At 37.4% G+C, this 24,438-nt stretch overlaps 1 protein-coding gene across 2 annotated transcripts in view; it reads right to left on the bottom strand.

The window, feature by feature from the left end:
- Window positions 1-24,438, bottom strand: part of ARHGAP39 (Rho GTPase activating protein 39) — a 350,045-nt gene that overhangs the window by 43,576 nt on the left and 282,031 nt on the right. For both annotated transcript variants that reach the window (XM_051971244.1, XM_051971245.1), the window contains exon 7: window positions 9,760-10,321. In XM_051971244.1, coding sequence (XP_051827204.1) covers window positions 9,760-10,321 — 562 coding nt within the window. The remainder of the gene's footprint in view (window positions 1-9,759; window positions 10,322-24,438) is intronic.

Raw genomic sequence — 24,438 nt, 5'->3', positions numbered from 1 at the left:
AAGGGCAAACTATTTAAACATGGACAAATTAATTTTTTTAATATTTTACCATATTATACACACATACATATTCATATAAGATTCACATCAACAATAGGATAATTTATAAGAAAGATTGGTAGAATTAAGGTAAAAATACCAATTATATTAGACAAATGAGTTGCTGAGGAAGAATAGACACAGAGGCACTAGTGAGGAGGGCTTGCAGTTCTAAAAACCTATTAACACTGGGAATGAGTTCAATAGGCAGCAACTCATCATATATACCATGAAGGATATAGCACCCTCCAAAATCTATAAAGAAATAAGGGGAGAAGGATGAGCTGATGGGGAAGCAAAGGATGAGTGAAAAAGACAAGGGAGGGATCCTTGGATGGATACAGATTAAATAATAGCAAGTCAAGTTATGGAGCAGAATTTAAAGAGGCAGCAAGGATAGACATGTGTTTATGTGTGTGTATGAATATGTATCTGTATATGTATACATAGACTTTTCTTAAATGTAGCTTGCTTGGGAATGATGGAGGGAATGAAAGGGAAAAAAAAGAATAAAGTAAATAAATTAAAGTAAAAAAAAAAAAAAAGCCAAGAGCCAAAGAACAATTTACAAGGAAGAAAACACACACACACACACACACACACACACACACACACACACACACACACACACACACATCCTTGATCTGGTAATTATTTGTTATATATTTTGAATTCTCTCTTATGTTCTGCTAGGCACATGACAATATTCTCTTTTGTATTTTTCTTTTTTTCTTACTCTGTTTTTTCAAATAAAAAAAAAGACTGGTTTGATGAAAATGATGGGGAAATTCAGAAGCTGCTAAATGAAAAATGAGAACTTCATAGGCTTTACCAACAAGTTAATTCATCCCTCTCTAAGAAGATAGCACTCACTTCCATCAAAAGTAAAGAAGAATCTAAAGTTAAAAGAGATGCAACATTCTTGGCTCAGTAAGAAGGCAAATGAAATTCAGTTTTATGCCGATAGTAACAATCCAAAGAGTTTTTTTTAATGAAGACTATTTATGGGCCAAAGAGGTGCATCTCTCCAGTACTCAATGCTGATGGTACCACACTATTACTGATAAGGACATGAGCCTACAGATGAACTGAATACTTCCATCATGTTCTCAGCAGACCTTCATCAATCAATGCTGAAGTTATCGACTGTTTACTGTGAAATCCATTATTCCCTTGCTGAAATTTCAACTTAAAAAAAGGTTTTGAATGCCATTAGACTTTTGTGTGGTAAAGCACCAGATGCTGATTCTATTCCAGCTGAGATTTACAAGGTGGGGGGTCCATTGCTCATACAAAAAGTGACTGACACTTTTCAGATTATGTGGTAAGAGAAAGTTATGCCTCAGGAATTCAAGGATGCTTTCATTGTCTACCTTTATAAAGGTAAAGGGAATAAATTGTCCTGTGACAATCACACAGGGGCATCTCTCTATTAGTTATTTCTGGAAAGATTCCTGCCAGAATTCTCCTTAATAGGCTAACCCTACACCTAGAAAAAGGTCATATACCTGAGTGCCGGTGTGGGTTTAGGAGGGCTGAGGCGAACCAAGGCCTTTGATACTGAGTGGCATGAGGGCTTATGGAACATTTTGTCACAGTGTGGTTGCTCAGGGAAGTTCATCAGTGCAGTACATCATGTCCAAGTTCTGGACCACGGGCAACCTCTCGAGTCCTAGTTACCAATGGAGTGAAACAAGGCTGTGTGCTTGCTCCCATGCTTTTCAACATGATGTTTTTAGCCATATTGTCAGACACTTTCATTAAGGACAAACATGGAATCAGTTAGCTACCGCACTGATGGTAAATTCTTAAAGGCTGGAACTGGAAAAGGCTACAAGCCAAAACTAAAGCGGGAGGAGTGTGCATGATTTTTTGTTTGCAGATGATTGTGCGCTTAATGCATCCCTTAAAGCTGAGATGCAAAAAGTTTGGATCCATTCTCTGCTGTCTGTGCTAATTTTGGCCCAATAATTAACACCAAGAAAACACTGGTCCTTCATTAGCCATCAGTCCACCTCCATTTGTGGAACCATCAATTACAATAAATGGAGAAGTTTTGAATGCTGTGGATAAGTTCAGTTACCGTGGCAGTTTACTTTCCGGAATGTCCATATTGATAATGAGATTAATATTACTGAGCTTACTCAGTGTTTAGGAAGCTCTGAAGGCAAATGTGGAAAAGAAGAGATACTAGATTGATTATTAGTGAAGGTCTACAGAGCCATTGTATACCTCTGCAACTTCGCCAATATACCAGCATCATGCCAGGAAACTGAATTGTTTCCATTTTAATTGTCTTAGGAAGATTCTGAATATTACCTGGCAGGAGAAGGTACCAGACACTGAGGTTCTTCCTCAAATTAAACTGCCAAGTGTTCCTACTCTTCTATAGAGAGCACAATTCCGTCAGGTTGGCCACATTGTTCGAATGCCAAATGTATGCTTGCCAAAAAGATTATTTTACGAAGAACTCATAGGGTAAGTGCTCACAAGAACACTTTCAAGGTCTCTCTTAAGAACTTTAGAACCAATTGTATGACATGGGAGACACTGGCACAGAATCACCCAGCACGGCATGCCTTCATCAGAGAAGGTACTGTACCCTATGAGCAAAGCAGAATGGGAATAGTTCAGAAGAAAGGCAAGAAGTGCAAAGTTAGAGAGTCTATCCCAAATGAGCATGGGGACTATTTATATCTGACCTGTGGCAGAGCATTTCGAGCTCGTATTGGTTTGATCAGTCACAGTCAGACACACTGTGACTTGACACTTACATTGTGATGTTATTTTAATCCTGTTCAGAAAAAGGAGGACAAACACTACCACAGATTGTAAGCTTCCTGAGGGCAGGGACTGTCTTTTGCCTTTTTTTTTTTTTTGTAGCCTCAGGGCTTTAGTACAGTGCTTGGCACATAGTGGGCCCTTAATAAACAATTTCTGATTGATTATTTAGCCCAAGAGTCCTGACCACATTTTCACAATATGGCATATTTAAGCACTCTCAATCAAAAATGCCATTATTACCTATCCAAAACAATGGATAGGATGGGGTTCTGATGGTTACAAGGGACAAGTTGGTTGGAGGCCATAGGTTTATGTGGTCATCTTTTATGAGCCTTCTTAATGAATCAAACCTCATCAAACTCATTTTAATGTGCACATTGTACTTACATGATTTTTGTTCCTAGATGTAGTTTAATTTCTGAGATTTTTCTCTCTGCAGAAGAAAATAGGTACTTTATGGAGACCTGTTTCTTTGCACTTCTTGCCTTTCTTCTGAACTATTCCCATTCTGCTTTGCTCATAGGGTACAGTACCTTCTCTGATGAGGGCATGCCGTGCTGGGTGATTCTGTGCCAGTGTCTCCCATGTCATACAATTGGTTCTAAAGTTCTTAAGAGAGACCTTGAAAGTGTTCTTGTGAGCACTTACCCTATGAGTTCTCCGTAAAATAATCTTTTTGGCAAGCATACATTTGGCATTCGAACAATGTGGCCAGCCTGATGGAATTGTGCTCTCTGCAGTTTAATATGAGGAGGAAGAATCTTCCTAAGACAATTAAAATGGAAACAATTCAGTTTCCTGGCATGATGCCGGTATATTGGCCAAGTTGCAGAGGTATACAATGGCTGAACTCTTAGGATTCTTAGGTATTATATAATAGTAGTAGTCATAGTCATGGTCATGTATTCCCTATGCCACTACCCTCCAGTTCCCAATTTTTTATGCGAGAAAACCGATGTTTGAAGTCACATGATCTCTGAACTAAAAGGCTCAATTGGCTCTTTAGTTCAATGTCTATATCTCATGTCAAGCTGAAAAGTCATGTTGGAGTCAAGTTGTAGAGACTTAAAGGTTTGGCTAAGGGCTATATGTTTTTTTCCTACAATCAATAGAGGAGACACTAAGTTTTTGTGCATGAGAATGATATGGTTACATGTGATAATCAGAAAGATTATTTCACTGTGTGAAGAATGGCACTGAGAGATAAGAATGAAGAAGAGGAGACCAGTTAGATCACTATTAAAATCTAGGTTAGAGTTCTTTTGATTGTATCAACAAAAAGCATCCTTGAATTCTTGAGGGATAGCAGGGAAATTTTATCTGAAGCTCCTACATATTCAGTGGCTCATTAATTTTAAAGGCATTTAGTCCCCAGAGATCTGTAATTCCTTTCTTTAATGGCAGGGACACTTTGCTTCTGTTCTAGCTCCTAGCCAAGGACAACATGAGCCTCAATTAGTATCTGCTGAATTGAAAGGGAAGATTTTTAAAACCTTTCATGCCTGGTTTCTCCTTCACTGTTGACAGGTAGAGAACTTTAGTTGTGATGGCCTGGCTGTAAATTCATCTAAAATTTGAGGGCTTAATGAGATGAAGAACTGTTTTTGCTAATGGTCCAGAAGAACCCATTAACAGCTCCAGGGCTGAGTCTGTTCAAGGGATTGAAGGTCTTGACTAAAGACAGCCATCCTATTGGGCATGCTCAGTTTAGTGGACTTTTACTAAGGAGTAAACTGTGAGTTGGTGCTGGAGTTTCCTTTCTATCTGTTTATTTAGAAAAGGGATAAGAAGGGTTTCCCCCCTTCTCTAGTACTTTTAATTAGTTGTTGTCTTTTGTTCTGGAAGAGGACCATGACATCAGGGAGGTGATGCCACGATATAATAAGTGAAATGGATTTCAGTGAAAGAGGTAAAGTCCCTTGCCTCACTTTCCCCTCCAAAGCCATTTGTGTCCAGTGGCCAGAGATAGATCAGGATGATTGGGGATGGCCTTGCATGCAGTGGGAGAACTCAGCCTTTTCAAGCTGGGCTCTTTAACATTTCTCAATCTGACTAAGGCAAATGCCCAATCAGTGATTAAGGCTAAGCAAAATTGAAGCAGAGAAAGGCCTTTTTTACCTAGTCAAAAATATACATACATATATATTTGGGAAGTGAAAATCCTTAGTGTTTTTGGCAAAACACAAACAATTGCTATTCACTTTCACTCTTAGCCAATCTGGGCCCACACAATAACAAAGTGAGGCTTTGGCCTGGGATCTATTGTAGGTCAATGATAGCCAGATTGATTTGGATTTAAGGAAAGGTCCTAGCCTATAAACACCAATATATCTAAGGAGGTTTTAGCGATCAAAATTTACATTCCTTAGGATAAAGCACTTGCAGGTGAGAGTACAGTATCCTATATGGACAGAGGAAAGGGAAGGGAAAAAAGAAAAGGAGTTGTGTTGATATCAGGGAGGTGATGCTACAACATGCAAATGAATTGGATTTAAGTGAGAGAGGGCTGTATAAAATCACCAGTCTCACTTGCTACTCCAGAGCCATCTGAGTACAAGATCAGGACAAATGGAGATGGCCCTCATTCCTAACTTAATATTGACACAAAGACAAACACTGACAAATGTATGTAGCATTTAAAGATGTGGTAGAAAAAGAGTATGTCTCAGTTCGTTCTAAATTTTGGTGTTCTTTACACTATATGGATCCACATCCCATTTTTATAATTTCCTTCAGATTCTAAGCATGACATTGCCATTTTCCTGCTCTTGCTTTCATCATTTGTTGATGCACAGTCATTTTCTGTAGTGTTTCACTCTTTATGATTCCATTTGGGGTTTTCTTGGCAAAGATAATGTAGTGGTTTGCCATTTTCTTCTCCAAATCATTTTATTTTAATTTTTTTAAGGTTAAACATGTGCAATTCTTCTAACCATATTTCCATATTCATCATGCTGCACAAGAAAAATCAGATCAAAGGTGAAAGGAAAAAAAGAGGAAAAAACACCAAGCAAACAAACAACAACAAAAGTGACTTGCTTTGATCCAAATTCATAGTTCTCTCTTTGGATGCGGATAGCTCTTTTTATCACATGTCTATTGAAATTGTCTTGAGTCACCTCATTGTTGAAAAAAGCCAAGTCCATCACTCCAATTCATTTTACAGGTGAGGAAACTGAGAAAAACAGGACTGGATGACTTATCAAGGTCACACAGTTGGTAAGTGTCTGAAGTTGGATCTGAACTTAGGTAGAGAAGTCTTCCTTACTCCAGACATGGTATTCTATCCAATATACCATCTTAGATGCTCATTCATGCATTGTACATATTTTTGAAAAATATAAGTTGGTCAAAGAGCTCCTTAGAATCCATATTAGATAGTTCCCCCTCCTTTTTTTTCCTTATCAAAATTGTTTTCCTTTGCAGATTTGAGTCCACGAGATACTACCTATTCTTTCTATAAATACCTTTGACATCTGTTCTCCCCAAATTTTGGTATATGCCTATCCTTCCTTTTCTCTTCTATCATTAATTCCAAAAGACAGTGGTCATTTTCTCAGAAAGTTCCTATCATTTTACTCTATGAGGTCCAGAATAATCAGGTCCATTTTCTCTTTTGCTTCTCCTACACTATGAAATATATAATTATGACTAAAGCAAATTAAGAGTTTGTTTTTGGCAGAGAGAGCAGTTCATCTCAGAGATACAGAGCTTCCACCCACGAGGCCAAAACTACATTGAATCCTTCAGTTTAACATCAATTAAAGGGAGAGATTACCCAATCAGAGGGCTAGTCAGGATAAAGAAATGGCCAACTGCTTCTGAGATATAGCTGGACTCAGAAAGCGGTTTGAGTGTTAGCCAAAACATCATTAAGAAACATCCAGGAAGCTTGCACAAGGAAGTCTCATGCAACACTTGGTATGATTTCAAGAAAAAAAAAAAGGTGATGGCATATGCCAGTGAAGTCCTTAGCAGCGAGCTTGTAGGAGAAGAGGCTCCAGCTGCCACCACTGCCTATTCTTGTGGGAAAGGCAGACTACAAATGCGGGGGGTGGGAGGAGAGAATCAGCAACAATGATAGATGAAATGAAGGTCCCATTCCAGACTTCAGCTCTCAGGCCCCGTCTAGCTTTGGCTTTCTGTTCTAGGGTCTCTTCTAAATCTAACATAATTTTATGATCTTTTCTCGTTCTAACAGCCCATGCTCTATGTTTTGTAATCATTTCCAGTTCTGATGATTAATCAGTCAAGGTACAATGTGTCAGGCACTATGTTAGATAAAGGGAATATACACACAAAGAATGAAGCAGACTCTACTTTCAAGAAAGTCACATTCTAATGGGGGAGACAAGTGCATATAAAATATATTACAAAGTAGTCAGATAACAAGGTAGTTTGGGAGGGAAGGCACTAGTAGTTGGGGGTGAGGAATGGCTTCATGGAGATAATGCTTGATCTGCATCTTAAGGAAAGACAGGAGATGGCAGGTGGGAGATAAAGTACAAAGGCATGGAGACAGGAGAAGAGATCCAGTTTGGCTGGACTATATGAAGGGTATGGGAAGAAGAATAATATGCAGTGAGGCTGGGGTCAGGTTGTATAAAGAAGGCTGTGAAAATGAAACAGAGGATTTATATTTTATCCTATAAGTTTTAGGAAGTTACTGGTGTTGAATAATATGGTTGTTTCTGAGACTAAAGAGGATTATTTTGGCAGCAGTGTGTAGGATGGACAAGAGTGATGAGGACCCTGTGTTCATAATTGAGTTAAGAGGCAATAAAGTCCTAAACTAAGGTGGTAGCTACATGATTAGAGAAAAGGGGTCACACATGAAAGATGTTGTAAAGGAAAAAAGCCTAGATTTGACAACGGTTTCATTATGTGGGGTAAGGGAGAAGAAGGAATCCAAGATAATGTAGAGATTGTGAAACTGAAAGTTTGGGAGGATGATGATGCCTTCAATAGGGATAAGGAAGTTTAGAGGATATTCTATGTTCTAAGGTCTCTTCTAGCTCTGATGTTTTATGTTTTGTGTTCCAAGCCTTAACAGTTTATGTTCTATGATTTAAGGTTCCTTTAAGTTTTAATATTCTGTGATTCTATGACTACTCTTTGAAACTAAGAAATAAACCAATGTTTTTTTGCCAATGTGAGGTGGTGAATGCTTTTTAAAAAAAAATTATTTATTTTAATATACATTGCTTTATGAATCAAGATGGGAGAGAAAAATTAAAATAAAAGGGAAAAACCACAGGAGAGGAAAAAAAAAACCCAGAAAGAAGAAGTGAACATAGCATATGTTGATTTACATTCAATCTCCATAGTTCTTCTTTTGGATGCAAATGGTATTTTCTGGCCAAAGTCTATTGGGATTGCTTTGGATCACTGAACCACTGAGAAGAATCTACTCTTTCATAGTTGATCATCACACATTCTTGCTATTATTGTGTACAATGTATTCCTGATTCTGTTTGTTTTGCTCAGCATCAGTTTGTGTAAATTTTTGCAGACCTTTCTAAAATCAGCTTGTGCGTTTTTTATAGAACAATAATATTTCATCACTTTCATATACCACAGCTTATTCAGCCATTCCCCAATTGATGGGCATCTATTCATTTTCTCATTCTTTGTTATGAGATGGCAAATGTTAATCAAAAACAAAGTTATGCCTTCTTTATCAGGGTCTTGTGAGAAATGCACTTTGTAAATTTAAAAGCACTATAGAAAGGGAGTTATTATTACTATATTTACTGGAACAGTAAATACCCAGATTCTCCCCACTCTTTTTCTTTTTAAAATATTCCATTCATGCTTTTATCTTTTGATATATTACTGTCTCTGAAAATTACCCTTTCTCCCCCCCAAAAAATCTCATTCTTATAATGAATACAGTCAAATAAATTGACATCTAGACTGTGAAAATATATGCATCATTTCACATCTACAGCTCATCATCTCTTTGCTTAGAAGCAAGAAGCATGTTTCACTGTCAATGATCCCATTGGTCACTACATAGATCAGAATTCTAAAGCATTCAATGTTATTTTCTTTGTGGTTTTTAGATTCCCCACAAGAATAGTTTGGTCAACATTGTAATAGTCTGGGTCTAATAGTTTTACACTTATGGCTACACCCTGGATTTAGAACTGCTTCATGCTGTCATCCATGCTGGCATCTCTGGTTCCTTTTAGAAACTGGGATTAAAGGCAAGTTCCTGCCTTTGGACAAACCTGGAGGCAGGGTTCCAGCATCTATCAGTAATCAATTAGCTGGCAGAGTATATGTTAACTCAATAGTGAATCTTACCTGAGAGGCAAGTGCAAAGGTATCATTTAAATGATGAGGTCAATAGAGAAGACCCAATGACCACCTTTTCCTTCCATAATGAGGTTCTGAAATTATTAGAAATATCTTGCCCTCCAGAACCTGATGGGTGAGAGAATTTCTCAGGAACAATTTAAACCATAACCAACAGGCCCTTTAGGAGCTTCTTGCGTAAAGGATGGTTCATCCTCAAACACATTACTGTTATGTTTCTATCCAATACAGTAAGAACATACTAACTTTGTGACCATGGACAAGTTACTTCACCTTCTAGAAATACTTGTTTAATAGTGTCAATGTGAGAAAATCTTAAAGCGTTAAAGAAATATGAATTATTAAGGTAAGCAGAAATGACTTCATGTTCCTCTATTCTTGGAGTTTCAATTATATGGGAAGTTCTTCCTGCTCCCAAGCAGAGTACCAGTAATGAAATGCCAGTGTTGAATACCTTCAGGGTTAGGGCTACTCTGTATGAGGGTTGGCATGAGGTCTGTCCTGAGGACATGGGATCTAAAGCAATATGAGGATGTCAGCTCCAGTTTTTGCATGGGTAGCACTGAGGAGAGGAAAAAACTAGTAAAGGTCAGTCAGCACTCGATAGTACCTTACCTTTGGTGTCATTGACTGGATCCATGTGCCGATATATGTAGCCTTCCAGATATGAGTGAAACTTGGGGGTGGGTGGGAAGAAAGCCAAGCAGATTGCCATGAGCTCCCAGCCTCGTGCTAAGCTCTCATAACGGAAATTTTCTGTAGTCTGTCGGCAAAGTTGGATATAAAGCTCATCGCGCAGACCCTGCATACTCCAGCCTTTGGTGGCCACCTCCAGAGCCACACTGAGCTGATCCCCTTTGGCCCGCCGATCACCCATGTACATCTGGATCAACTTGAAGATCTCACAGGCTTCTTTCTTCACATTCCGGTCACTGGTCATAATCATAGGCTTCTTGATAGACTCGCTGCTCCAAGCCAGCATGTTGGCAATAGATACCTTCCGTCGGAAGAGGCCTTGAGTGTGCTTATTGAAGTGCTTTGAGGCCCAGTTTTCAATGTCTGTCTCAGAAGATGGCTTGCGTAATGTGAAGGTGGGAAAAACACAGCTCGCACTTGGCATCATGTTCCGGTTCTGTCTACTACTCTCAAACTGGGCACAGGCACCAAGGTCCTCAGACTGGGTGAGAAACAACAGGTAGAACAATGCGTTAGTAATCTGAGCAGGTATGTGGATATCATCAAACGAATTCTATTCTCCCAGGGTGTAATCAACATGCTATTACTAGATAGCCCCTACATCCATGTAGCTCTCTTATATTCAAGACCAGAGAGACAACAACTTAAAACTAAAATAAGCAATGTGAACATAGTGAAAATCATGGTATGGAGAAGAAAGAATCATGAGGCAATAAACAAGATTTATTAAGTACTACCTAGCAAACATGCATTGTGCTAGGCTCTGGTAATAATTTTTAGGCTAGATTTCTAATTTCATTGGCATAAAGAACTCCTAATGATGAAATTCCTTCCACTAATGCAGAGTAGTATCTGTTCTGAAACTTAAGAGTCTTAGAAAGTTTTCAGAGGCACTGAGAAGTTAGGTAACTTCAGAAGATGGTCTTATCTCTAACAATATCAACTTATTGACTATGCTTTATATGTTTTTCTGTCAGGTACTGGAAGGCACAAAGATAAAAATGAAATAGTCCTTTCCCTTCAAGAAAGTTATTAACAGGCAAAATTTTATTATTAGAATCCTACTGTTAACTCAATGGAATTGATACAATGCTTATTGGTTCACACATTAGAGCAAATCCTTACAAGGTGTTAAGTCACTAGTATTGATAGAAACAATGCTTAAGTTAACACCTTTGAGAGTTCACACATTAGCTCACACATTAGTTCACCCTGTTTGGGAGATTTCAGGGTTCAATATGAGATATCCAAATTCACACCTCCCATAATCCCACTCTCAGAGGAGGAGGAAATCTTTGAGTTTACACCTCTAAAAGAGCATAAAAAGCGCTTCAGTCAGTCAGTTTGGAAGATTGCCAAGAGTTGGAGTTGAGTTAAAGGCAGAAGCTGGCAGAAGCAAAGGACAAGCTGCAAGAGCTCTTGGAATCAAGGAGAAAATAAACATTTGGATTTTATCAGCTGACTGTATTTGAAATGATTATTACATTGAATTGAAACTAAGGCTACCTCCAGAAAACCTGCCCAAGAAACCTGCTCTTCCACAGAGAACCATCATATATTTTACAAAAGAAAAAGAACACCACATTTTCGTGCCCAAACATGGAACTGAAAGGACCCTGATCTCAGATCCTGAATTCAGTGGAAAAACTCTGTTCCTGATCTCAGTGGAAAAACCTCTGATCCTGAATCCAGTGGAGAAGTCTCCTCAACCCAGAAATTAGGATGAGTACAACAAAGAAATTTTGTTAAAAGAGTTAAAATAGAATTTCATCTAAGATGGGACAGATGTTTAGAAAACAGCCTTCTGTTTCTGTTCAAGGAAAATGTTTAGAGAGCATTGTCAAGGTTATGAAAAGCCAAGGTTTGATTATAATTTTGCAGCAGATCACTGAACTTTTAGAAATTGTAAAGTATATATGTCCTTGTTTCTCTATGGAAAAAGAATTGGATCTAGAGGAGTGGAATTTAATAGGAGAGGATCTTTGTCAATTCTACAATAAAAATGGACCTGACTTAAATTTCCAAAGACATATTTAATACATATAATTTAATACAACTGGCTTTAGGAAATTATATAAGTGTTAGAATAAGGAAAAAGAAGAAAGAGCAGGAGGGGGAGGTGCCAAATAAACTAGGTGAAAAGGAGGAAGAATCAGATAAGAGTGGAGTTAAGTACAATTTTGAGTGTGATACTTCACAGCAGGAGAAATTAGATCATTCCACATTTCATGATCCTCTCCCCTCAATTAACCCTTCATGGGTAGAGGAAAAAGAGAAGGGGCAGAGGCAGTAATGCAATCAGAACAACCTATTAAGGAGCCTGTGACAAGATTAGAAAAGGTATTAATTAAGGCAAAAAATGAAGGAGAAGATATATCTGACTTTATAAATGCATATCCTGTGATTGAAGAGCTCAACTCTTTGGGTCAAAAAGGGAGAAGATACACTCCTTTTAATTTGGAAAAAAATGAACCAAAACTAAGACTGCCTCCAGAAAACCTCCCCAAGAAACCTGCTCTTCCACAGAGAACCATCATATAATTTACAAAAGAAAAAGAAACACTCATGTGTCAGAGTCTATTGGATAAGATCTAGTCCAATAAATTTGGCTTAACCTCACATGCTATAAAAAACAAATAGATAACTAATTACTTTCCTAGATAAATTTTGCCTCCATCACATCTTATACTCATCTGTGAACATTTTGTATCTTTACTCTTCTTTTCCTAGCACTCAAAATATTCAAGGAATAAGGCAAAGACTATGCATTATTTGTCTTCATGTCTCCAGTACCTAATATAATATCTTATACAAATGAACAAATTAATAAATATTTGTTGAATGAACTTTGGAAACTTGAACCAAATCTTCTGATGCAGTCTAGCATATCACTAGTAGTAGAAGACATGGTGGCTAAATCACAGTTCCACCAACAGTACACTGATGTATCTGGTTTCCTACAACTTGACTCAATTCTTTTTTATTGTTTCCACTGATTGGAAAACTCTCCCTTCTCATCTTTACTTCCAGATTTCTCTGGCTCAATACTCAGTTTAAATCTGACCTTCTACTGTAGGAGGTTTTTCCAAGTCTTCCCTTTCCTGCCTTTCTTAAGTTCCATTTATACTTTATATATTTTGAATACATAGTTAAATACATTTCATTTTAAGTTTCTTGAGGAAAATATATTTTTGACTTTCTTTGTATGTCCAACACTCAGAATAGTAAATGCTTAATGTATGTTTGGTGGTTCAGCTCCTAAGGCCAACATCCCAGTTTAGATTATTATCATGATCAACAACATTAACAACAATTCCTTCAAAGCCAATTCATGGTCCATGTTGTGAGGAAGGGGGACAATAGCAAATTAAGGGAATGAGATGACTTTCATTCAGGGGAATTCTCTGTCCTAAAATCACTATAGTAGCTATGTAGACCTGACAGGAACCATGAAATTCTGAGCAACTGGATTCTAGCAATACTAATGATTGGCTTTACACATGGGTCAGCATGAGGAAACTGATCCTTTGAAACTAAGAAACTGAGAGATGGAATAGGATTGCAATTGTCATGATGGTCAGTTTGACGTGGATGACAGAGGAGTGAGTGGTTCTCTTTTGTATTTTTGGTACTATAAGAAGGCAAGATGTATCAGAACAAATCAGAAATACTAGTACCGTAACTGCTAGTAATGTTAAAAACTTGAATATTTTTATTATGTACTTGTATAAGTAAATAGAAACAGATTTCACTAGTAGGCAACTGCTTCATATGACAACAGAACTCTTAACTCCTAGTAACATATGTGTGTTGTGGACCAGTATAACTTTATTTTGTTTGTTTTTCAGTAAAAAAGTATTTAAATTATTTTTATTCCACTATGATAAATAAGAATATTACAATATCATTCTTCTTCTCCTATACTTTATATTGTTACTGCCTTCCTTCCTTTAAAAAAAATACTATTTGGTTATTTCTTTTTTTTTTTTCAGATGTCATGTTTTTTTTTTTTTTTTTTTTTTTTTTTTTTTTTATTGAACCAAATACAAAATAAGAAAAAACAGAATAGAAAAAGAAAGACAGAAAAGGAAAACCAAACCAACCCAAACCAAAACATTCTCATGTGCCCAGCAAAATATCGGGGAGAATTCAAAATATTTAACAAAAAATTTCCATATCAAGAAAGCATACATAATAATAGAATTACTGAGTGTCCATCCTTTTTTTTTTTTTTGCCTTCCTTGTAAGTTATTCTTTTGTTTTCTACTGTACACCTTTTCCTTTATTCTTTTTTCCAATTTTTTAAAAGACTATTGCTTTTCTGCAGTGAGAGCCTGGTTTAGATTTTGAGATGAAGAAAAAATGAAAATGTAATGCCACAGTCTCCTTGAATTGCCCTACCTCAGTCATTCTGCCCCAAACCTCAGGCTACCATATCATATCAGAATAATTGATAAGGATAAAAGATCTTATATTTTAGAATATGAGATGCTGCTCCTCCCAATCTATTAGAATATCAGATAATCTTCCCATCTCTGGTGCCTCCCTATCATGTCACCCCATCTGCTCCCTATTATGTTATTGGTTCTCACTCCCTATAAAGAATCTCTATACCCCACATTCAATACTGGATACTTGAAGACAATAGTCCGATCCAGTCAACTGACTTACTCTACAATAAATTAAACAATTATAACTCTCTAACCTCTATCTCACCTCATTTTCTCTGGTACTACAAAAATTGAGAAGTTACTAGCATATGAAGGTGCAGGTAGGTCTACAGTGGCTACAGTGATGGGCCTGGCGTAAGGAAGTCTCATCTTCCTACATTCTGGCCTCAGATACTTGCAAGTTTTGTGAACCTGGACAAATCTCTTAATCCTGTTTGTCTCAGTTTTCCTCATTGTAAAATAATTAGAAAATGGAAAACCACTCCAGTATCTTTACCAAAAAAATCTCAGATGGGATTATGAAGAATCAGATGTGACTAAAAAGCAAGTGAACAATATGAAAAGAGAAAATTAAAAACTTTGAGGTCACTGGAAATCTTCAGTTAACAAAAAGTCTAGGAACATCATCTAATAACAAAATGGGTGATCATAACAGTATTACTATCTCAGGGGATTTATAAAAAGGAAATGGATATAGACTAGAATTCCTATTTAGTTATATACTTTTAACAAGTTCATTTTCTCTCCCCATCCTTCCCCTGGGAAAAATAAAGAAAAAGTTAACTTTGAAAAAATATGCATAATCAAGCAAAACAAACCATCACAATGACCACATGAAAAATGTATGTCTCTATATATCTTGAGTACATCCTCTCTCTCTTTCTCTCTACTGATAAATATAAACAATAGCTCTAAAAACATGCATACATGACACACTTTTAAGTTTAATCTGAATTATTAATATTTTCTCTACCACTTTTCTTAAGACTAGACAATGAATAAAACAATAATTCAAACTGGTTTGTAGCACTTGCTGATTTTTGAGGTGTGAATGTTCACACTAAAAATCGAACAATCACCTCTTCAGAACTGGTATGGGCTTGATCCAGGACACTCCTGCATCTGTCTCAGCAAGGTAAGTGGTATTCATTGATCTTCTGGAATTGCTGTTATTGCACTGATCCAAGTTAAACTTTTTAAAGTTGTTTGTCTTTACAATGTTGTTACTACAGTAAATTGTTCTCCAAGTTCTGCTCACTTTACCATGCAACAGTTTATACAATTCTTCCCAGATTATTTTGAAATCCTTCCTTTCACCATTTCTTACAAAGCAATGACATTCCAATTATACTCAGTAAACAAGATTTATTTAACCATTCCCTAGTTGATGACCTCTTTCTTAGCTTATAGTACTAAAACCAGCTGCTACAAATATGTTTTTGTTACAATTATTACAAATAATGTTAACAACTCATTTATAAAACTCATTTGTTATGTATGTGATATAAGTCTGACCTCCATTTTGTAGAAGAGGAAACTGAGGCTTAAAAAGGTAACTTGTCCTTGGTGTAATGGGTAATATGAAAGTCAAGATTTCAATCCCTTCCTATTGTCACTACACAATACTACATCTCATTTCTAAGAGTGATTCCATTTATACATGAATTCAGATAATTTTCAACTTTCTGGCTTTTATACATGTTTTGTAGTGAGGTTGGATGGAGCAGGGGGGAAGAGAAGAAGGATGTTAACTTGCCTTCTGTCTTTCCCCCTATTAAAAATACCACCTCTGATATTTTTCCTATGGTACCTCAGGTAGAGAGGACACAACTCCAAGCTGGTTTACCATGACCTTAACCACTTTATGAATTCTTAAGAGCACTTAATGTCTGTGCCACTCACATGACTTGTAAGCTTACCTGGAATAGGAGGTCTGGTGAATGGAAAAGGTTCTGTACTCATTCTGATTAGGAAGAACTAGAGTACACCTGACAGAGAGATTTTGTAGTATTTCCTACTAGTCTTGTCTTGTTCAGCCTGTATTTTGAGAAGAAAGCCTTAACAAGAGGCTTTACAACCTCTATTTAAAATATCCAGGGATGAGGAATTCAATACCTGTTGGCAATCCACTCTAATTTTGGATTGCTCTAATTATTAGGAAACTTCTCTTTACATGGATGCCTGCTAGCAACATTGTCCTCACTGTTCCCAGAACTGCCCTCTGGGGCCAAGCACAAATCCCCATAGGGGAAGGCACTGTGTGTCCACAACTCCCCCCCCCCCATCTCATGGAATCACCCCCAGGTTTTTTAAAATAGATATAGGTAAGACACAATAGAATCACAGCTTTAGCACTAGAAAAGCCCTCAGAGACCATCTAGGTCACTCCCCTCATTACAGAAATTGAGGCTTAGGAAGGGATTTAAATGCCTTTTCTAAGGTCACTGTTAGAGATGAGATTTGAAATAGGGTTCTTTGACTCCAGAGAAGGTGTTCTTTCCATCATAAAACATTGTTTTTCAGTTTCTTCATAATAACGTTGTAAATCTTTGGCTCTCTTCCACTTTGCCAATTTCTTTCCTAAAATGTGACATACCAAATGGAAATCAATACTCGAAAACATAATACTATTAGACTTTGGCTTAATATACGAACTTTTCCTTAGGGAGCCTTCAATAATGGGAATCCAAGCAGAGGCTGGATGATAAATAAGATATTACTGATGGTAGGCAGAGACTTGGATTAGATTCCCATGAAAAAATATTCCTTTTAGAGGAACTATATGTATATTTAACTGTCCTGCTATATATGTATTGGATTATAAAATTCTAGAGGGGTTCTTGATGAACATTTTCCTGGTGATAAAAGAAGCAATAACTGTCTGAACCCAAGATATGCATACGAACTCTTGATAATTGCAGAGCTGAAGGACGCTGGAAGGAATGGCCTTGCAAGAATAGAAGTACAGCCAATCACAGATGCTTAGTTTAAAGGGAAAGAAAGATGGGTCTGGATTTTTTTTTTCTTTCCAAGGTAGCAAGGCAGTGTGCTATCACCTTGGGAACTGGTAAGTAAAAGCTAATTTAGAATAGGATAAAAGAGTTGAGAGTCAAAGTACCCGGGTAGACTTCTATGCAGATAGGCCTTATCCCCCGACTTTCAGCTGTTAGAATTCTGAAGGCAAAGACAAAGTCTTCTAAATGAAAAATCTCTGAAAGAATGACATTAATAGAAATAAAAAGGTTTTAACCTCAGATCATATCAATCTCTCCCTGAGTGGATCTGGAAATGATTGACAAGTCCCCTGCCACCTGTCAGACCAATAACTGTGTTGGAGCTGGGCTGTTCCAATGTTATTTCCTAGAATCATGTAGTCTAAGAGATGGAAGGGACTACAGAAAACATTTGATTCAATTCTTATTTAAAACTGAATCCTCTTGAACATGTACCTACTTCCAAAAAAAAGACCTCCCAGTGATAGGGAATTCCCTGCCTAACAAGAAAGTTCATTTCTTTCTTTTGGACATCTCTGATGATTAGGAAGTCCATTAGAGTGAGCCAAAATCTTCCTCTATTTCTTTTAGAAATGAGCAGAACAATTATAATGCCATTAAAATGTTAGAGAAGACATGTTAAAGAGAGAAATGCATAGAATTAGGAAGCTGATGCGTGATCATAAATAAGTCAATTAATGTCTCTGAATCTCATTTTCCTCATCTGTAAAATGGGGATAATAATGCTTATATTATATAATTTCCCAGATTTTTGTGAATCTTAATCTTAATGTGTACTATTAACATGATTAAATAATAGCTAGGATTTACACAATGTTTTAAGGTTTGTAAAGAACTCAATATGTTATTACATTTTCTTTCCCAGTTATTAGTGTTCTTGCCTTCTTAAAATTACTCTGGATTATCTTCTATATGCTATATGTTTCCTTAACTATGTATATGTTGTATCCCTCCAGCAGAATGTAAATCATATGTGAAGGGAAATGATCAACACATCTTATAGAAGATACAATCTTGTGACCAGTCTGACTAGACTCCAGTTATGCAAAGGGAAATAATGTCTAACAAGCCTGAAAAGGTGAGTCGGATCCAAGATGCAAGGGGCTTCACCTGTCAAATACATTAGTCTGAATCTGATCATAGAGGCAAGAGGGAAACTCCGGAGAGGCTTCTTCTTCTTCTTTACTTTTGCTGATGCAAGTGGGGTTAAGTGACTTGCCCAGGGTCTGTCTGAGGCCAGATTTGAACTCGGTTCTTCCTGACTTCAGGACTGGTGCTTCTGGAGCTTCTTGAGCAGGGGACAGATTTTCTGGAAGAATAACACTATTTGTATGAAAGGTGCACTGAGGTAGAGCCTGGAACCTGGGGAATTCTTAGAGGTGAAGTGATGAGTATCTAAATTAGACTGATGGTTATGGAAACGGAGAAAGTAGAGCAGATACAAGAGAGTTTGTAAAGGTAAAATGGACAAAACAGAAACTTCTTGGACATATGAAATTGAACAAAGTGACTATTTGAGTTAAGAGTTTGCAACTCCAGAATTGGAAACCTGGAAGACTGTAGTATGCAAGATAGCAATAGAGAAGTTAGGATTTTTTTGTTTTTTGTTTTTTAAAGACAATGAGTTCTGTTTTGGATATGTTGAGTCTTCAATGTCCATGGGACATCCAGTTTGCAATGCCTAAGGCAGTTAGTGATGTGGGACAGAAACACAAGAGAAACTAGGAATATCTGTGTTTTTATCTATACATGAATATATGCATACACATATATAAATAATATGAGCTTTAATTGCATAGATGTGATGTCATAACCCATGGAAATTAAATTGAGATCATCAAGTGAAAGAGGATAGAGATAGGTGAGAAAGATGTTCAGGATAGAAGCTAGGTGAATATCTACATTTACAGAGCATAATTTGGAAGATTTCTATAAAGAAGCCTTAGAAAAAGTGGTCAGATAGGAAGAAGGAAAACAAGGAGAGCAATGTCGTGAAAGTTCCTTGAACTGTTTTATTTCTGTCTTTATATAACTACAACAAGCAAAAAATGGTTCAATAAAACCAAACACTATCTGAAAGCAGATGCAACACTTTATACCTGTATTTCTCTTCCTCTCCATCTTTTTAATATTTTTAATCTCTTTACTAAGGCCAAATTTGGTCATATAATCACACAATCTTAAGTTTAGACTTAATTATTTGTTGAATTTAATGTATCCTTATTAAACATTGTTTTACTACATGTAAATCATGTAAGTCAATCATCCATAATGCGTATATATGTACACAAGGATTCTAACTCATAATGTATGATGCCATATAGATAAGTGGTATGAAAGTGAAAAGGCATGAGAATTTGGCAGTTTCTTATATTTTATATTGCTTTCTCAACTAGACCTGAAGCTCCTTGAGAACAGGCAAGAAGACTATCTGCAGTTTCTTTTGTATCTTGTGCCTAGCATAGCACTGTTTATACTGGGACAAGAGCTGGACCTATGCTTTCATTGATACACCTAGATGAAGAAACTTCTGCGAGTGTGGATCTGCTGTTTCCCTGAAGCAACATAGCACGGAGTTGTTAAGTGACCTGCTCAGGGTTCCATTAACTACTATGTGTCAAGTGCAGGACTTGAGTCTTGCTCTGGAGTCACATCTGTATTCACTCCACCACACTGAGCTCTCATGTGCACATAATAGTGGTGGCAAGGAAGAGACTGGCTGAATAAATAATTACCAATACAACAGAGCAGATTACCCAAGAAACTAGCAAGTTTACACTCCTGACACATACTAGCTGATTCAGAGCCATTCATACACACGTTTTACCTAATAAGATTTGTGCAGCCTATCTTTATATTGATGGTGGGGGAGGGGTATGTCTGTGTTGAACTCAGTTTGGAGCACGAGGGGGTTTTGAGCCTTTCAGTCCATGACTTATAACCTCCTTATTTTAGAATCAGAGGACATGCTTTCTGCCCTTTTACAACCTATGTGTCCCAAGGCAAGCTCCACCACCATTCATTGTTTGCTTCTTCAAAAAATGAGGAAGTTGGGTTAGATGATCTCTAAGGTTTCTTTCTGGCTTTATGTAACTTTACCTTATGACTAAAAGAATAAGGATCATTTTTTTCCCAGTCATGAACAAATAAGATTCCTGACATCATTAATTACTTTTCAAAGTTCCTATTCAGTTCTTTTCATTATGAATTCTTGAAAGTTTCCTATTTTATTAAAGATCTGTCTTTTTTTCCTACTAGGATGACACTAGATTTTGTAGGATAGGTTACTTTTAGTTATAAGCCTCTGTTTTTTGGAATGTATTGTATTCAGAACTTTCCTATTCTGTGGGGAGAGCTGCCAAGTTTTGTGTGATCCTGAGTGTGGCTCCTTAGATCTTGAACTTTCTCTCTGGCTGCTTACAGTATTTTTTCTTGGACATGGAAGCTTTGGATTTTGCTTATGATGTTCCTGGGAATCTTGATTTGGGGGTTTCTTTCAGAAGGCAACCAGTGGATTGTTTGTATTTTCTCTTGAATCTTTAGTTCTCATAGATCTGAGCATTTCTTATCTATGATTTCTTGAATGTAGTATCCAGGCTTTTTTTTGGGAGGGGGAAGGGGAGGCAAATTATAATTTTTAGGTAGTTTGATTATTCTAAAATTATTTCTTCTTGCTCTTTTTTCTAGCTTACTTGTTGATAGAATATATACACTTGTAAATTTTTGATTTTGTTTTAATATTTCTCTGGTGCCTTATGAAAGTCACTACTTTGTATTTAGCCCATTCTGATTTTGAGAGTGTTAAATTTTTGGGTTATAAATGCTATTATATAAGCAAGTAAGGGTATTGAAAACAAGGCCCCACTGTTGGGCCATTAATAATGAACACTACGTCTGTCATCCAAGTGTTGGCTTTCCTGCTTTCCACCTAACAGTTCTATTTACATTTGCTCCTATCAGTTGCTGTCCAGGGACTAAAGGCCTCACTGACAATCCAGGGCATTCAATATGAGCTTAATACTCTGTACCACCTACAAGGGGAAAAAAATGAAACTTGAGGGGAAAGAGGGGAGACAGACCTTTGACAAGACAGCTCTTGCCAGCAATCCAGACCTTTTGGGAAAGTTTTCTTTTCAAATAACATGGAAAATAAGCAGTCAGAGCTCAATTAAAACTAAAGGGACTTTAGAGTTAATCTAGTTCAATAGTTCTTAAGCAGAGATCCATGAACATAGTGTTTTTAAAAATATATATTATATATATGTATATGTATATACATATATATATTATTTCAATAGAATTGATTTTCTTTGTAATTCTATGTATTTTACTATATGCATTTAAAAACATCATAATGAGGAGACCAAAGGCTTCAATAGACTGAAGAAGTTCTGATCTAATTCAACCCTTTCATTTTATAGATGAGGAACATGAAGCCTAGAGAGGGAAAGTGATTCATCTAGTGACACACAGCTCTTATTTCATGGAGCTAAGATTCAAATCCAGGTATTAAGATTCCAAATTCTCTTTATATGACATTATGACCTTGTTCTTTATCCAAATAAGGAGGGAGAGGGGAATAAGGCCACAAAGACTCCATATATATCTTAAAATCGTCTGTTCCTCTTACCCCCAGGAGAGAATGACCTTACAATCATATGTCTAATTCAGAGCAATAAAGCATTAATTTTTAATCAAATTATTCTTATGTTGATATAATGAGAAGGGTATTTTGATTCTGGGACAATTTCTGGCCTCTGATATGGAGGGCCAGTGTCAAGATCAGACATGTTACCCACTGAAACCTAAAGAAGCATGAAATAAGGAAACTGCTTTGGTTCTGTATTTGGAGTAGTCTGTGCAATAGACAATCTGTAACAGGGAAACTGCACAAGGGAAAGAAATGAAGGGGAGCTGAAGTAGAGCAAGGAGGATGCCCCCAAAAGAAGAGATCTACTATTCTTGAGTCAGCACCACCACTGGCAAGCTGCTGGGCAGACTGTAAAAAACTTATTCCACCCTTTCTCATTAAGCAGTAAATCAGAGAGCAAGGGAAATGTCCTGCATCTTTCATGAGACACATCGACCATTGGGCCAAGAATTCAAGGTTACAGAAAGAGACCAATTACCCATCTTTGCTCCCTGAACCCTCCCCCAAACTAAATTCTCACCTTGGAAGCAGCAGGTCCTATTGAACAAAAAGTTATAACAAATTGAGAATGCAGAAATGCAGAGTATCCATATTGTACGGACCTTACTTCCACAGGCTGAGCTAGTTGATGCTGTAGAAGATTCTTCAGGATTTCACAATACAGAGCATTCACATCCTTACATTCTTGTGGGGTCCACTCCCAGAAGGCTCCCCAGGGCTGCAGAGTGTTCACAATGGCACAGGCCCAATTGCCAGAAGGCTCTGGGGGCTACACAATGGAGTGTGTTCATACTGGTGAAAGCCTCACTCCCTGAGGGCTTTACAATGCAGGGCATTCACACTGGTACAGGCCTTGCTTCTGGAAGTGTTTCTTAGATCTAGAGAACAAAGTGTCCCTACCAATATGGGCCATACTCCAGGAGGCTCCTCAGGGCGTGGAAATAATTCGCTACCAACCTCCCTCCTTATGACTGCCCCTTTTCCTATAAGAGTCCAAACCAGAATTCAAAAACTATGAGACGGCTGAACTGCCTTATCTGGAAATGTTCTCATCTGTTCAAACCCATGTGACATCTGGCAGGAGGAAGCTCCAGGTTTGACCACAAGTCAGTTTGTTTCCCTTTGGGGTCCTACCAGTGGACTTTAGGCCCACACTTCCTCTGCTCCCTTAGAGATGTTTGTATTTCTTCATATAAACATTGTGATTGGAATTTCAAGTACTTTTTTTCTACTGTCTTATCTAAGAGCGCTACATAAATCTATGTATCTCCTTTTCAAGGAATAGCTACTCAAAAATACCTGCTGAACTACAGTTATTTCTTAAGGAGTCCTAAGAAGCAATGTTATAGAGAAATAGCCTTGATGCTACTAGAAGATCTGGATCTAGATCCCTCTGACACATATTGCGTGTGTACTTCTGTCTCCTCAGTGCCCTGGCCAGCTTTCTGAGACTGGTAGCTAAAGAAAAGGTACTGGACTTGAATTGGTAAAGGGAGTTTCCTTAAAGGGAGTTTCCTTACCTGAGATTTCCTTAGATTAATGAAATCACTGATCCAGTATTATATAACACTACAGTTTATAGAACATTTTTCTCACTATATCTTTATAAATTATCTACACGTATCATTCTCATTTTATAGATGAAGAAAAAGAGCCTCAGTGAAAATAATAGCTTTGATCAAGATCATATAGTTGATAAGGGTCAGAGCTGGGATTTTAAGCTAGGTCCTCCTGACTCTAGATATAATGCTCTTTTCACTACAAAATTCCAGGTGCCAACTTTCTATTTATGATCATAGACTGTCAGAGTTGGAAGGGATGGTCACCAAATCACATAACAAAGTGGTATCTAAGCCATGATTTGAACTAAATTTTCTTGACTTCTAGTCTATTATTACTTTCTACAACACTGTGCTATTCTAGCAAGGCCAACCTAGCCCACACTGAGCAGGCAAAAAGCAAATGCTTTCTCTCCTAAGACCCTGTACACTGTAAAGCTTTCTGGAATTCTGGAGAAGCACGCTTGCCTCCTGAAACCTAAGACTGGCTTCTTTGTGGATTGGACACTGTACATTTCTAGACTGGGACTCTCCGCCTAACTCCTCCAGACCCGACTTCAAACAATAAAGCAACATTACCAAAATCTGTCAGTTTTTTTGCTGTCTTGATTGTCAGGTCAGTTAGCTGAGAAGTAGGGGAGCACCTACAGGAAAGGATAAAAGTAACAAAACTAAAATAGTTTCTGTTCCTACTGACTTAGAGACAGATGGAATGCTTGGAAGGCTGACATACAGCAAAATGGCTAAGGCTTTTGTTTTAGCCAAAGAGCCTTACTAGGCCAACATAACTAAGGCCCTTTAGGACAAGATCATAGATCTTTGGAAGGGATGTTTGTTAAGTCCAAGCTAGCTCCCTGGAGGCCTCAAGATCAGCCAGTCAGGATAAGTAAAAGTCTTTGGTCTTGGTTTGGGGAGGAGTGAAA

This window comes from Antechinus flavipes, chromosome 1, assembly GCF_016432865.1.
Source record: "Antechinus flavipes isolate AdamAnt ecotype Samford, QLD, Australia chromosome 1, AdamAnt_v2, whole genome shotgun sequence".
Taxonomy (NCBI): Eukaryota; Metazoa; Chordata; class Mammalia; order Dasyuromorphia; family Dasyuridae; genus Antechinus; species Antechinus flavipes.
This window is presented reverse-complemented; position numbering and strand designations above follow the sequence as displayed.